At 41.5% G+C, this 17183-nt stretch overlaps 1 protein-coding gene across 2 annotated transcripts in view; it reads left to right on the top strand.

The window, feature by feature from the left end:
• mospd2 (motile sperm domain containing 2) overlaps positions 1 to 17183 on the top strand; it is an 86050-nt gene that overhangs the window by 56165 nt on the left and 12702 nt on the right. For both annotated transcript variants that reach the window (XM_078232405.1, XM_078232406.1), the window contains exons 11-13: positions 470 to 566; positions 2568 to 2664; positions 14939 to 15068. In XM_078232405.1, the coding sequence (XP_078088531.1) occupies positions 470 to 566; positions 2568 to 2664; positions 14939 to 15068 (324 nt within the window). The remainder of the gene's footprint in view (positions 1 to 469; positions 567 to 2567; positions 2665 to 14938; positions 15069 to 17183) is intronic.

The raw sequence follows: 17183 nt of genomic DNA, 5'->3' as shown, positions 1-17183 counted from the left end.
TTGCTCCAAAGCTATTGCTGGTTATATTGTGGGATACTTTTTTTTAAGAAGCAAGGAAGGAACTTTCTATTCCTTTTTTAGTATGTAGTAAATTGAGTGGTTGAAATGCATGCTACACTGTTGTGGTAATAGTGCTGTGGAACATGTAGGTCATTGTAACCTACATCACAATCAATGGTGCCTTTATTTCAGCAGATGATTAGAGAAATGTACGTTGTACATTAATGGTACTGCTTGTTGTTTTGAAATGCTATGTAATTTTTGAACCTTGGTTTTGTCCTTGAGATTTTGTACATCTACATGTTGAGCTCACAGACTTCGTGCATGATACAGAGAAAATGAATCAGAACATAAATTGTGTGGTGAAGAGAGTTCTGCAGTACAGACTCTCTTGTATAATCATTTATGTTCAAATCGAACATCTATTTTTTTCAACCAGCTATGCTTATTTTTTGTTTGTTTTAAAAAGCCCTGCTGAAGATATTCACTTTGGCTCTAAAGAAAGTGGAGAAACAAAATGTTTGATAGTTCTGACCAATGTGACAAAGAACCCTGTTGCATTTAAGGTAAGTTATTTCTCTCAGTAATGACTGATTCCAAGACCAGGAACATTCATAGAATCATAGAAACCCTACAGTGCAGAAAGAGGCCATTGGGCCCATCGAGTCTGCACCGAACACAATCCCACCCAGGCCCTACCCCCATTTCCCTACATATTTGCCCACTAATCCCTCCAACCTACACATCTCAGGACACTAAGGGGCAATTTTAGCATGGCCAATCAATCTAACCCGCACATCTTTGGACTGTGGGAGGAAACCGGAGCACCCGGAGGAAACCCACGCAGACACGAGGAGAATGTGCAAACTCCACACAGATAGTGACCCAAGCCGGGAATCGAACCCAGATCCCTGGAGCTGTGAAGCAGTAGTGCTAACCACTGTGCTACCGTGCCGCCCTTCATTTGTGTTAAGCTGTTAAGCTCACATATCTGATTACCAATAAAAGCAAACATTTTTAAAGGTGTAGTTCTGGAATTTGGTAGCACGGGCCTATATTCTCTGACGTTTAGAAGAATGAGTGGTGACCTGATTGAAACTTAAAGTCTGAGAGGCTTTGATAGGTAGATGATGATTCACTGTTTCCCCTGGCTGGAGAGTCCAGAATGGGAGGGGTGGAGAGTCCAGAATGGGGGGGGGGTGTCGTGGTCATACAGGGGGGGGGGGGTGTCGTGGTCATACGGGGGGGGGGGGGGTGTCGTGGTCATACGGGGGGGGGGGGGGGGTGTCGTGGTCATACGGGGGGGGGGGGGGTGTCGCGGTCATACAGGGAGACTATTTAGGATTGAGATTAGGTGCTGCTTTATTCAGAGGGTTGTGAATCTTTAGAGTTCTCTACCCGAGATATGTGGACACTTCATTGAGTATATTCCAAGCTGAGAACCATTGGTTTCTTTGGACACTAAGGAAATTGAGGGATAATGGTGATAGGGTGGGAAAGTTGAGTTTGGGTAGAAAATCTGCCTAACAGTTCTTTGCTGTTAATTCAATGGTCATAGAATGGTGCAGTAGGCTCATGGGTTATGTGGCAAATTTCTGCTGCTGCTTCTGATGGTAATTGGCTATATTTTGTGAAAGTGAAGGTATTTAAACAATTCCTGTAAAAATCCCCAAATAATTTTGCCCTTGCCATATAAACTGAGATTTATTCCAAAATGATAAGTATGTGAATGTGATCTGGTCGCAATTATACCATGATTGACCCAGTTCTGCAAGTCCTAGAGATAACATTAGTCTTGTGTTTACATCTTCCTCCACCACGGGATGTGGTGCTCTATAACCAGTTAACTAGTTTTAAAAATGCAGTCTCTTTTGTAATGTCCAAAGTACGGAACCCAGTTTGCATGCAGAAATGTCCAACAAAAGCCATTTGATTATCTCCAGGTAATCTATTTTAATGTTGATTAATGGGAATGTGTTGACCAGCGTTCTGAGAACCACCTTGCTGTTCTTTGAACTACCCTGGTTTTTTTTTTGCAGGATTAATGTTTCCTCCAGGAGACCACTAACATTGCAGCACTCAACTCGTGTGCTGCACCCAAATGTCAGCCTAAATTAAGTGTTCGAGCCTCTGGAGTGGGGAAGATTAGTTTGCACTTCAGAACAGATTGTCCTGAGATGCTTTTAAAGTTTTCCTTCCCTCAAAGATAGAAGTTTCCCATGTATTGATTTGGAGCGTAATTTGAATTATTTTGGAGCAGTCGCACATTGTTTGAAATTTCTATAAGTGCAGAGTATTTCGAATTTTGGGCACTTTTTCTTTTAACATTGAGTAAATAAATCATTCTGGAAATTAGAAACAACCTCTAGTTTCTGAACATTTTTCCAATTTTTTTGGAGATGTTTATGCAACTTTGTCAAGTGCTGGAAAATGATTTTTGAAAATGGATCTTCCATACATTATTTCTCTGAGGTCCATGTGACCTGTTTAGAAAAAAATTCCTATAATCAATGGGTAATAACATAGCAATGGTATTCAAGTCCTCTGTCTTTCTTTTTCTGAACAAGGTTAGAACAACAGCCCCAGAGAAATACAGGGTGAAACCAAGCAATGGCAGCTTCGAGCCAGGGACTTCACTGGATATTCTAGTGTCACTCCATGGAGGTATAACATGTCTTAGTCTTATTGTTTAAATAGAGTTCTGAATAATGGATTTAATTGTGATCAGTCAATTGTTTTGGTATTTGTAAAACAAAACAAACTGAAAATAATTTAAGATATTTTATCAGTCAGCCTATTTTGCAGACCACTTTAGTCAATTGGCTGAAACTTGGGCATCTTTTATACCTTTCAAATGTTTAACTCTCATCATGCTCAAGTAATTGGAAATATGTTTAGTACATGACTCAAATGGAGCTCCAATCCACCGTCAAATTCTTTGCTCTCAGTCACAATGTTAGTTGGAAATACTGATGACTTTGGCCTCTTTCTTACAGTAAAATCAATTAACTCATATAGAAAGCATTTTATCTTTGTTTGCTGTCCTTGCCATGCATGCACTGTATTTGCCCATGCTGTGCATATGCAGTGTACTGCTTTATTCTGACGTCATTATGAATGATGGAGTAAGTAGTGGCCAGGAGCAGGGATGCTCATCAAACCGCTATTAAGGACAATGCTTAAAAATACCTCCCCTTCTCCGAGACGGTGGGGCAGAGGAGAAGAATAGAGCAGGGAATTGGGAATGAGGATGGAGGGGTGGCCTCTAATTCACCGATGTTGTCTGCTCTTCCGGATTACAATCTGCATATTCCCTACCTTTGGAGCTCTGGGGCTCCTCACAATTTATGAATTTCCTACTCCAGAGCCTCTTCCCCATAACTCAATTATGTCACGGAGAGGAGGCCCTGGAGCTGCAACCATGATGTATGGAGGTTGTAATCTGAATAAAATCCAACCGGCATGGTGCCCCTGCAAATGCGTCATTGATTTTCTGTGCATTCATGAAGGGGATAAATGGCCATCTTGAGTTGGCTGGAGACCATGTTTATCTTTGAGACGGCCATTTTACTGAATTGCCAAGTGATTCTAAATGTTAACTGTTCATTGTATACATATTTGTGCCTCTTGGCTCTTGTTCCTTTTGTACTTTTAAAAATACATCCGTGTAGGAACAGACATTTGTTACAACTGGCTCCTGGGCGTGATCCCCCAATTTGTTACCCTCTGTGGGAGCTATCTCAGCACAAACCCCAATATGTTGTAATTCCGGACAGGGCACCTCCAAATAGTTATGCCCCTGCTGAGGAGGGAGGAACTGAGAAATCATAGAAACCCTACAGTGCAGAAGGAGGCCACTCGGCCCATCGAGTCTGCACCGGCCACAATCCCACCCAGGCCCTACCCCCATACCCCCACATATTTGACCCGCTAGTCCCTCTAACCTACGCATCTCAGGACTCTAAGGGGCAATTTTTAACCTGGCCAATCAACCTAACCTGCACATCTTTGGACTGTGGGAGGAAACCGGAGCACCCGGAGGAAACCCACGCAGACACGAGGAGAATGTGCAAACTCCACACAGACAGTGACCCGAGCCGGGAATCGAACCCAGGACCCTGGAGCTGTGAAGCAGCAGTGCTAACCATTGTGCTACCGTGCCGCCCGTCTTTTTTACCCGCTTTGGTTGGTCGCAACTAGGTTAATTTAGAAATATCCCTTCCTTTGTGGATACCTCTTTTCAGTCCAAAAGTATCTTGTGTTTTAAAAGGAGTCAATTTAACCAAGGTTTTTTTTTGAGTTTTGGTTTATTAGTTACTAAAATGTGAAAAATAATAGAACACACCATCCGTTCACAGACTAGAAATGAGAAATTAGTCTAAAAGTGAAAGTTTAAAAAAAGTCAGTCTTTGACTTGTCCGTGAGGAGTAGGTGGTGAAACATTGCAGTCTTTAAGGTTCATGATTCCGGTACTGCTGACTTCAGTAGGTGAGCGGTTTATTTGGAGATTCCTGGTTCTGCAGTTTAGCTGGCAGGAATTGTCCTGCTTCCTTTTCAACTTTGACTTTGTCAGAAGCAAGTCAAGTCAGCAAACGGAGCGAGCAACTTTACTTACCAACTCAGGGGTGCATAGTCGATGTTCTTCAGCTGCAGCCCCCACAGCGCACACTAGCACAATGGAACTAACATGCACAGATCAGTGTTGCAGTTGATTTTGAGAGACTGGATTCTGCAGGGTAGCTTGAAAGCTGCCTGATTTCCTTTAGCTTGGGACATTTGCTGAGCTTTTTTTCATCGACAGAGAGAGATCTCACACACTGACACCCCAGCACCAGTTCTCCCTGATCAGGTCTGCAGCTGTTTTTATCCCAATTCGTTTTATATTCCTGGAATGGGAAAACTGCAAATGGGTCTGGCACATAATTTACAAGTTCATAGAAGTTTTGGCTGAGATGGGAATCGGCTTCCATTATCTCCACAGGAGATGACAGTTTACTGCATTGCCCCTTCCTTTGAAATATCTCTGTATGAAAAGGGCGTGACATTCCATTGTCTCTTTAGGGGCTTGGTATAATCCACATAAGAATTCCAGCAAATGGTTACTTTGCAGTCTCAGAATTTATATTCTGTCATCGGTTTATATGTCCATTTCTGAAAACACACATCATCTTACTAAAAGTTTTGAGTTATAGTCAATCGTCATGACGCATTTTAAACAGAATTTGTTCTTTGAGGGTATGTTTTTTTTTTCTTGACGAAATCATATTTGGGTGCTGCATAAATGTTTGTTCTGAGGCTGTTTTTGACTAATACCGGTAGAAGAAATGAGCGAACAGAAAAGTTGCCAATTATTTCCTGTAGCATTCTGCAAATGTTTGGTAAAATATATTCCCTTAAAAACTCTGTTCAAAAGTTAAAGGTAAGCATAACTCCTGTTCCTTCCTCTGCCGCTCTGGAGCAACAGTATTGATTATATCATAGATGTTAGCTCCTTGGGTCAGCTGTCAGTAATTAATTCAAGCAATTCTTGATGTGATTCATATCCGTTAATCTTAGCAAGATGTTCAGCTGAAAACAGCATCAAAGTTTATCCTCAACTATTGTTCATAGATCAGTTAAATTGCTAACATAGAACAGTACAGCACAGAACAGGCCCTTCGGCCCACGATGTTGTGCCGAGCTTTATCTGAAACCAAGATCAAGCTATCCCACTCCCTATCATCCTGGTGTGCTCCATGTGCCTATCCAATAACCGCTTAAATGTTCCTAAAGTGTCTGACTCCACTATCACTGCAGGCAGTCCATTCCACACCCCAACCACATTCTGCGTAAAGAACCTACCTCTGATATCCTTCCTATATCTCCCACCATGACCCCTATAGTTATGCCCCCTTGTAATAGCTCCATCCACCCGAGGAAATAGTCTTTGAGCGTTCACTCTATCTATCCCCTTCATCATTTTATAAACCTCTATTAAGTCTCCCCTCAGCCTCCTCCGCTCCAGAGAGAACAGCCCCAGCTCCCTCAACCTTTCCTCATAAGACCTACCCTCCAAACCAGGCAGCATCCTGGTAAATCTCCTCTGCACTCTTTCCAGCGCTTCCACATCCTTCTTATAGTGAGGTGACCAGAACTGCGCACAATATTCCAAATGTGGTCTCACCAAGGTCGTGTACAGTTGCAGCATAACCCCACGGCTCTTAAACTCCAACCCCCTGTTAATAAAAGCTAACATACTATAGGCCTTCTTCACAGCTCTATCCACTTGAGTGGCAACCTTTAGAGATCTGTGGATATGGACCCCAAGATCTCTCTGTTCCTCCACAGTCTTCAGAACCCTACCTTTGACCCTGTAATCCACATTTAAATTAGTCCTACCAAAATGAATCACCTCACATTTATCAGGGTTAAACTCCATTTGCCATTTTTCAGCCCAGCTTTGCATCCTATCTATGTCTCTTTGCAGCCGACAACAGCCCTCCACCTCATCCACTACTCCACCAATCTTGGTGTCATCAGAAAATTTACTGATCCACCCTTCAGCCCCCTCCTCTAAGTCATTAATAAAAATCACAAAGAGCAGAGGACCAAGCACTGATCCCTGTGGCACTCCGCTAGCAACCTTCCTCCAGTCCGAAAATTTTCCATCCACCACCACCCTCTGTCTTCGATCAGATAGCCAGTTACCTATCCAATCTGCCAACCTTCCCTCTATCCCACACCTCCTTACTTTCATCATAAGCCGACCATGGGGGACCTTATCAAACGCCTTACTGAAATCCATGTGTATGACATCAACTGCCCTACCTTCATCAACACACTTAGTTACCTCCTCAAAAAATTCTATCAAATTTGAGAGGCACGACTTGCCCTTCACGAATCCGTGCTGACTATCCCGGATTAATCCACATCTTTCTAAATGGTCGTAAATCCCATCCCCAAGGACCTTTTCCATCAATTTACCAACCACCAAAGTAAGACTAACCGGTCTATAATTACCAGGGTCATTTCTATTCCCTTTCTTAAACAGAGGAACAACATTCGCCACTCTCCAGTCCTCTGGCACCATCCCTGTGGACAGTGAGGACCCAAAGATCAAAGCCAAAGGCTCTGCAATCTCATCCCTTGCCTCCCAAAGAATCCTAGGATATATTTCATCAGGCCCAGGGGACTTATCGACCTTCAGTTTGTTCAAAACTGCCAGTACATCCTCCCTCCGAACAACTATTTCCTCCAGCCTATTAGCCTGTAACACCTTCTCTCCCTCAAAAACATGGCCCCTCTCCTTGGTGAACACTGAAGAAAACTATTCATTCATCACCTCGCCTATCTCTATTGACTCCATACACAAGTTCCCACTACTGTCCTTGACCTCACCCTGGTCATTCTTTTATTCCTCACATGAGTAAAAAGCCTTGGGGTTTTCCTTGATCCGACCCGCCAAGGACTTCTCATGTCCCCTCCTAGCTCTCCTAAGCCCCTTTTTCAGCTCATTCCTTGCTAACTTATAACCCTCAGTCGAGCCATCTGAACCTTGTTTCCTCATCCCTACATAAGCTTCCCTTTTCCTTTTCACAAGACATTCCACCTCTTTCGTGAACCATGGTTCCCTCACTCGGCCATTTCCTCCCTCCCTGACAGGGACATACCTATCAAGGACACCCAGTATTTGTTCCTTGAAAAAGTTCCACTTTTCATTAGTGCCTTTCCCTGACGGTTTCTGTTCCCATCTTATGCCCCCTAATTCTTGCCTAATCGCATCATAATTGCCTCTTCCCCCAATTGTAAACCTTGCCCTGCCGTACGGCCCTATCCCTCTCCATTGCAATAACAAAAGACACCGAATTGTGGTCACTATCTCCAAAGTGCTCTCCCACAACCAAATCTAACACTTGGCCCGGTTCATTTCCCAGTACCAAATCCAATGTGGCCTCACCTCTTGTCGGCCTATCCACATATTGTTTCAGGAAACCCTCCTGCACACACTGCACAAAAACTGCCCCATCCGAACTATTTGACCTACAAAGGTTCCAATCAATATTTGGAAAGTTAAAGTCCCCCATGACAACTACCCTGTGACCCCCGCACATATCCATAATCTGCTTAGCAATTTCTTCCTCCACATCTCTCTTACTATTTGGGGGCCTATAGTAAACTCCTAACAACGTGACTGCCTCTTTCCTATTTCTAACTTCAGCCCATATTACCTCAGTGTGCAGATCCCCCTCAAAGTGCCTTTCCGCAGCCGTTAGACTATCTTTGATTAACAATGCCACTCCTCCACCTCTTTTACCATTTTAATGATTGATTAAACTTTGATTAATCTTGTCTCTATAGCTGTGCTACTCCAAAGTGGCACAAAATTAAGATATTATAGGATGTCTATGTTGAGATTTCTATTTCTTGCATGTAAACATCTGTAAAGTTTCAGATTTCAATAGCTACATGTGGTGGTGAATATGATTTATGTATGTGATATTTTCAACTGCATTATATAGCAAATTAGTGTCTGGTTTAACTCCCGATGAGATATAGCCACCCTAAACACTGGATATGGTCACAACGTAATTGCAAGATGCTGTGCTGTAGATGTGTCTCTGTTTACTTTATTGCCCTTTTCATGGTGTCCTATCAGATCTGCATTCAACATAGACAAGTAAACTATTCAAAAAATATATTTAAAAACTTGTAGTGTGCATAAGACATTGATGCAATCTCTTATGGCATTTGATAAATGTGTCTAATCTTAGTTGTTACTACTTTGGATGATGAACCCTCTTGGGCTTGGTACTTGTACATTTAATGAATCCTATCTTTGGATGTCGTTTACATAATATGTATTTTAATCCTTGTTTGAATGAGAAGATAGCTAAAAGTGTAGCAGATTTATGAAGTGTATCTGAAAATGTAAACTTTTGTAGCAATTCCAAGTTTCATGTAATATGAAGTAGGCTGTCAATAATGAATAATATCTGACAAACTTGAGACACTGGTACTAATTGGAACTCGTGCATATCTCTAGCAGTCTATGTTGAAACTACTGCTTCACACCATTGTGTCTGTGCACAGATTATCAATTGACTGGATTAAGATAATAACATTTATGTGATCCTTAAATGTTCCACTACAGTTTAGTCAAACTAAATGTCTTCCCTTGTCAACCTGGCAGAATCGTACTCATCAAAGCATACCTTACAGACAATATCCCAGACTCTCCGTCACTGTTTCCTGCGCATCTGTCCGACTGGCCTGACAAATCCACCAGAAGTGGCAACAGTGACCCTAAGAATGCTTAACATTGTCTCTGGCCCCTACGAAGCCTCATGCACCAGGTTAAACATTGGCAAAAATTGCCACCTACCATCCTCCTTCAGCTGATGAATCTATCCTCCTCCATCCTGGACACCAATTGGAAAAGGCACTAAGAGTAGTAAGAATAGAGTGTACTCTGGGTGGGAGGCTTCAATGCCCATCTTTAAGAGTAACTCACTGGCATTTGAACTGGCGGCTCGCCAAGTCCTGAAGTATATATCTGTCAGAATGGCCTGTGGCAGGTAGTGAGAGAACCAGCATATTTCCTTTACCAATCTACCTGTCACAGATGTATCTATCCATGATAGGAATGAGCACCACACAGTCCTTATTGAGGAAAAAGTCCTGGATGCTGCCCGGGTGGCTGAACATTTCCACATTTCCTAGCTTTATCAGATTTCCAGCATCTGCAGTGTTTCTCTTTTGTGTTATGTTTGGTTACATGCCAGTCCACAGGCATAATATGTAAAAATAAAAAATTGCAGCCGAAGTTTTGGCTAGTTTGATTTTTTTTTAAATGCCATCTGGTCTCATAATTCTGCATCTTGAGCTCAGCCTTTTGTTTTAGAATGGTTTGCTTATCTGCTGTAATCTCAAACAGATTCGTATCCACCTATAGTGCACTCACATTTTGAGTTCAACTGTCATGAAAATTCAGCATGCGAGGGTTGTCAATTTGTAAATACGGTCTATATTTTCATAAGTAGCTGGCTACTTCTGTATGTAACTTATAAAGATTGGGGGAAAGAGTTAACACTGCTGCCTCAAAGTGCCATGGACCCGGGTTCAATTCCGGCCTTGGGTGACTGTGTGGAGTTTACACGTTCTCCCCGTGTCTGTCACCTCCGGGTGTTTTGGTTTCCCCTCAGTCCAAAGATGTGCAGGTTTAGTGGATTGGTCATGTTAAATTGCCCCTTAGTGTCCTAAGATGTTCAAGTTGGATGGATTAGCCATGGTAAAATGTGTGGTGTTATGGGGATGTGGGGGGCAGATTAGACCGTCTGAGAATAGGTGCAGACTGGATGATTCAAATGGCCTCCTACACTGTGGGGATCCTATGGATTGTTCCAATCAAGTTTTTCTGAACTTTACATTCATATCTTGGAACGTGTTTTAGAACAGATATTTAGCTCGTGGAAAATTTTCTTTAGCACTCTGGACCTTTTGAAGAGATCAATTGAAATTAATTTGCATTTTTTCCAAAGCTTGGCCACTTTATCACGTTTCCCTCACATAAAATAACATGTGCTTTGACCCACTAATAGAAATATTGGTGCCTAACAGAATACCAATTAACTGTTGATGAATTTCAGACTAGTCGTCTCACGCATCCACTTATCCATGCGGCAGGTTTCGCAGATACAAAGCTGCAAGTGTCTCATTTATCTGCAGTTTTTAGTAATATCTATGACCATAACTCCATAGAGGACATGATAGAGTTAAAGAGCATCAGACAAAATGCTTCATTTTAAAATTGACTTGTGCTTCTTTGTTTTTGGTGCAAATTTGTTTGGTAATATAATTCTCCTATATTAAGGATATAGAGATCAGGTTTAAATGTGTTGGATTAATGTACTGTTTAAAACTTCAAAATTGATATCCGGATGGGATGATTTGGTACACTACACTAACTTTTTGTTAGAAATAATTTCGCTACTGTTTAATTTTTGATTATATAATCAAGAGCAAAAACCCTTCCCTCCTATGCAATTGGAGACAATATTTTAATCTATGCATATGTTTTATTAGAGACCCGCATAGATGATTTGATACACAGGGATGCTTTGTAATGAGGTTTGATTTTTCTCTAATGCATGGAGAGTGGAACTTCAATATTGGACTAATTACAAGCTAGAGCAGTTTACTTGCGTATTTAACTTGTAATTATTTGTGTACTTAAAATCTCATTGATCACCTCAGATCGTAACTGGCGAGGAGGTGGGAAGAAATGGGGGGGGGGGGGGGGGGGGGGCGGTGATTCCAAAGAGTAAACCCTCTTGAGACATTTTTATATCAGCATATTGGATCTTTTTTCTATATTGTTCATTGGATGTGGTTGTCACTCGTAAGGCAAGTATTTGTGTCGTGGTTAACTCCCTTTTATGAACTGTTGCAATCCATGTAGTGCAGATTAGTGCATTGATGGCATGTGACTTGGTGGGCGACTTGATGTTGTTCACATGCATTTGCTGCCTTTGTCCATTCAAGATGGTAGAGGCTGCGGGTTTGCAACAATCTGTGCAAAAAAGATTCTTAAGATTCTTTTGGATGTAACTATTCATTTGTTCAACAGGTCAATCTCCTTTGATTATTTCTATCAAGGATCTCCTTTTTTGCTCCTGTATGAATTAGTCTCTTGTTAGAGGAAATGGTTCATAATTTGCTATATTTTCCCTGAATATGGTTGCCACTAGTGTTAACATTGCATTTTGAACAATGTTTTCCATTTGAAAATTAAATTTGAAATACTTCCATCTTATAGGCTATGTCAAGCATTGACTGATGTGGGCTCTGTGCTAAGACCAGGGCACCCCGTGTCATTGGTGCAACATTTTTTCCAATAGAGACTGACACTGGCTGCTTTTGATCCAGACTTCTAGATCAACATGATTAACTCTGAACCCAGTGCCTGCTCAGTAACATGTTGGTGGGCTTTCTTGACTATAATGTCCGCATGGTGGGACCAGAACAGGTTGTTGGTGATCTGGACAGGTAAAAACGTGAAGCGCTCGACCATTTCTACTTCGCCCCCATTGATGTAGGCAGGAGCATGCCCTCTACTACATTTCCTGAAGTCAATGGCTATCTCCTTCATTTTGTTGACATTGACGGGGAAATTATTGCTGTCACACCAGTTCACCAGATTCACTATCTCTTTCCTGTACTCTGTCTCATCATTGTTTGAAATCCGACCCACTACAGTGGTGTCATCGGCAAACTTGAAAATTGAATTGGAGGGGAATTTGGCCAAACAGTCAGAGGTGTATAAGGAGTATAGTAAGGGGCTGAAGACTCAGCCTTGTGGGGCACCGGTGTTGAGGATGACGGTGGAGGAGGTTTTGTTGCTTATTCTCACTGATTGCGGTCCGTTGGTTAGGAAGTTCAGGATCCAATTGCAGAGGGAGGAGCTGAGCCTCCCGGTCATGGAGTTTGGGGATGAGTTTCGTAGGAATAATGTTGAAGGCTGAGCTGTAGTCGATACATGGGTGTCTTTGTTATCTAGGCGTTTAAGGGTTGAGTGCAGGGCCAGGGAGATGGCGTGTGCTGTGGATCTGTTGCGACGGTAGGCGACCTGTAGTGGACCCAGGCAATCTGGGAGGTTGGAACTGATTCGTGCCATGATTAACCTTTCAAAGCACTTCATTATGATGAATGCCGGAGCCATCAGGCGATAGTCATTAAGGCACACTGCTTGACTTTTCTTTGGTACCAGGATGTTAGTCGTCTTGAAGCAGATAGGGACGTCGCATTGTTGTAAAGAGAGGTTGAAGATGTCTGCGAATACCCCCGCCAGCTGGACCGCGCAGGATCGGAGTGCTCATCTGGGTACCCCATCCGGGCCAGTCACTTTCTGTGGGTTGGCCTTCGGGAAGGCTGCTCTGACATCTGCAATGGTGACCTTGGATACAGGTTCATCCGAGGCTTCTGGGGTGGAGGGCGTGCTGTTGCTGACCTCTTGCTCAAAACGGACATAGAATGCATTGAACTCATCAGGGACGGGTGCATTGGTGCCGGCGATTTTACATGCCTTCATCTGATAGCTTATGTTTTGCAGACATAGCCATAGTCGACGGGTATCTATGTGGCTAGTCTGGGACTCTAGAATGGTCCGGTACTTTCTTTTGGCATCTTTGAAAGACCTCATATCATATCTGGCTTTCTTGGATAGGTCAGGGTCATCTGACTTCAACGCCTCAGACCTAGACTTCAGCAAACAATGGGTATCCCTGTTCATCCATGGTTTCCAGTTGGCAAACACGCGAATTTGGCACAGTCTTCTACACACTTTCCAATGAAGTCAGTTACTGTAGTGGCGTACTCTGCGACCAGCCTGAACGAGCGTTTAAATACTGAACAGTCTACTGACTCCAAGCAGTCCTGTAGGAGATCATCTAATTCGGCATTTGGTGTCCCCATTATAGAGAAAACCACATTGTGAGCAGCAAATACAGTATTACAAAATTTAAAAATGTACAAGTAAATTGCTGTTTCACCAGAAAGGAGCATTAGAGGTCTTGGATGTCCAGGAAGGAAGGGGTTGCATCTCCTGCACTTGCATGGAGAAGTGCTGCAGGAAAGGGAGGTGGTGTTGGGCTGATGTGAGAAGTGGACCAGAGATATTGATATTTTGTACAAAATTAGTCCCATAGTTTACTAAAGGAATACAAAATAAGATGAGGTACTAAACTGTGTTCCTAAAATTAATGGTGAATTCCCACCCTCTTGAGACCCATTTGAACACTAACATTTCTGTTTGATTTGTATGGTATTCATGTGTGAGCTGGAAACTTTATGAAAACGTACAATTGACTGTGATCATATTTTGTCTTTACGTAGTATAAAGTATGAATATTAAGTTTTTTGCACTCATTTGATCTAATTTTATAGAGGTTGTGAAGCTGCTGCACTATCCGTTTGGATGACTTTTCCATCATGTCTTGAATTTTAGTGCAATTTTTAAAAATCAGCTAGTTTTAGTTTTCCATTATGTATTGATTTTTAAAAAAAAATTTTGCCAATCCTTTTATTTCACCCAGTCAGACATGAATAGTTGCTTCATAGACTTGGAATAGTCCTCGGTGCTCTAAATTCTGGACGCAAAAATTAAGTGTGCTTTTAAATCACTATTTTCAACATCCATACCCTCCTGCGTTTGTCTTTTATTAACCAACAGATCCTTATCCTTGAAGTTTTTTCTAACCACCGCCTTTACAGCATTACAGCATTTGCATTCTGTCCTTTCAACTTTTTGCTAGTAATTGGTTCAGATTTTGACATTTAATATGATTACTGAAATATAATGAAATATTTGTAAAGTGGGATAACATTGTCTTAATGCAAACTGCTCGTTTGGTGTTTTATGTAAAGTCTGGGACTTTGTTTCTAAACTCTTCTGGTCTGGTGCAGTCTAAACTGATTGACATAAGTGGAACATGCATTGCTTAGTTTTTGTGTCAAGTACCAGATGTAATAACACCTGATCAATTTTTGAGCATGAACTCATGAATAAGAATTTCATTTATAAACATGGTGAGCAGGAAAAATTATTTAAAGTATTTTCCCCTCACTGAAATGTTCATTTTGTAAATTAAGTTAATTAAAGATACAGGCTACAATGTCAGTGACTTGTCATATGAATGAATAGCTCAAACTTTGATCAAGAATTCAAGGTCACATTTGGAGACTTTAGTTTTGTCTTTCAAACACAAATGAGTCATCCAAGTTTCTTTCATCTGTCTTGTTTTTTAAATGTTTAAAATGTTACAACTGACATTTAACTTCTAGGTAACAATTGGATTGGGGAACTTTGTTTTATAGTGGGTTTTTTTTACTATTCATCAGTGTTGTGATTTACTTTGACAATCTCAAACTATGAAAGGTTTAAAACTGTTTTTTGTGTTTTCAGGTGTTGAAGCCTCCCCCCAGGACAGGTTTCTGGTGATGGCAGCTGAGATGAACCAAGCAGCAGGAGGAGGCCCTCCTGATCTGGGTCAGTTCTGGAAGGAAGTTCCGAGAGACCAAGTGATGGAACACAGGTAGTGAGGAATTGATTTACAAATAATTTGGCCCAAAGCTTCCATTTTAATCTTTATTTTTATCCACTTGGGTTGGTTCTGGAGGTGCATGACTTTAGATTTATTTCTGACCGTAAGTTACAGTTGGAGTCACATTTAATCTGGTCATGACAAGTTGCACGTTTTTACATATTAAATACTTATAGCATATCTCCATCTCTGCAGGGACATAATCCATATTTTCATTACCTTGCATGTTAAAATCTGTAACATCCCTGACTGTCACTCTTCAAAAATGGTTGTTTGCTCCCAACACTCGGTGACTTCATTGCACATGCTGTCACATGTCTTATCACTTTGTCCTCATTGAGCTTCAGTTCCTCCCTATGTTCCCTGGCTTCCAAATCTATCCAAGGCCTCTCGACCTTTTTAATCACCATCTCCGTTGGGAAATATCCCTTCCATTCCTTGGTAGTAGCTTCATTCTCAGAAGCCAATCTTTTAGTAACTGTAAAAAGCAATGTAATTTATTTTGCCTGTCTTGGCTCAGGGATAACATACAAGTTGTGGTTCAAGCTGTACTCCAGAGACTTGAGTATGTGATTTAAGCTGACGTTTTGTTGCAATGCTGAAAGGACTGCTGCATGGTTCAAAGTTACATCTTTCAGATGAATGTTAAACTGAACATCTGTGGATTGTCCTGACTGGATGGAACAGATTCTCCTCCTGGTACTCTAGGCAATATTTGCCCATCAACCATGTGATCCAGAAATTTCTGAAAAGCATCTGTTGTTATTAATGTGGGTAAGAAAAAACAAACAATTTATAGCAAAGAACAGCTATGACAGAAGTTTGATTCACAAATTCCTGGACGGTTGGAGCTGGTCCATGAAACTCTTGTTAAAACACTAAAAATTCCCAGTTTGCCATGAGCATCTCTTCTTTTTTGTGCCATGAAATTGCTGGATTTACATATTTGGTACAAATTAATCTTGTAGCTGATTAGTAATTCCTGTCTGTAACTGGGTTAGAACCATAGAAAATTACAGCTCAGAAACTGGTCTTTTGGCCCTTCTTGTCTGTGCCGAACCATTTTTTGCCTCGTCCCACTGACCTGCACTTGGACCATATCCCTCCACACCCCTCTCATCCATGAACCCGTCCAAGTTTTTCTTAAATGTTAAAAGTGACCCCGCATTTACCACTTTATCCGGCAGCTCATTCCACGCTCCCACCACTCTCAGCGTGAAGAAGCCCCCCCTTGTTTCTTATGAGTTCTTATGGGTTCTTATGAGATTTACAGTCCTACCATGTCATTCAACCTTGGAGAACTGAAAAGGTAACAACGATGCTTTTGCAAGTGGTAAATTGTCCCTAGAGGTATTAATTTTTTCTAATACTTTTCCTTTTTACATTCTTTCAAGTCATACTCTTTCCCCCTTTTAATAAAAGGCCTCCTTCCTGAGGACAATTAATGATGGGCAATAAATGCTGGCTCTGCCCACATCCTCTGACCTATTTGAAAAATGTGCTAGTTAGGTGCATTGGCCATGCTAAATTCTCCCTCCGTGTACCTGAACAGGTACCGGAGTGTGGGGGTTTTTCACAGTAACTTAATTGCAGTGTTAATGTAAGCCTACTTGTGATTAATAAACTTTTAAACTTTAACTATGAATTCTTTTTCTGCATCCAATTTGGACACTTGATTTTCTACCATAGTTTGTTTTTCACCAAAATTTCATTGGTTTAGGTGGTTAGAAACATTGTTCATGAAGTGCCAGGTGTCCCATTAACATCACCATGCCGTTACAACTTCATATCTTCCAAAATTTGAGGTGCAAAAATAATTTGACCTGAAGGTGAGATAAAAATCCAATTTGCAGCTCTCTCAATGTGCCTCTCCAGCAGTTTCTGGGCTAGTGTCTGCTTATTTGAGTTTCAGAAAAGGTTTATGCTCGACTAGGTAAAGTTTAGATCAATATTAATAGCATTACTTTACCTCTGAGGATATTTTTAGGAGGCATTGTATTGTGGAGGATCTTGAACCTTAAGTAGGTCCTTTAAAATTGCAGATACAAAGATCCTGCCAGCAACCCGTTTAATAAGATGATTTCAGTATGACTGCATCAAATAATG

Source organism: Mustelus asterias, chromosome 17 (genome assembly GCF_964213995.1).
Source record: "Mustelus asterias chromosome 17, sMusAst1.hap1.1, whole genome shotgun sequence".
In the NCBI taxonomy this organism is placed as follows: domain Eukaryota; kingdom Metazoa; phylum Chordata; class Chondrichthyes; order Carcharhiniformes; family Triakidae; genus Mustelus; species Mustelus asterias.
The sequence above is the reverse complement of the archived record's forward strand: the minus strand, read 5'-3'. Positions and strand labels throughout refer to the sequence as shown.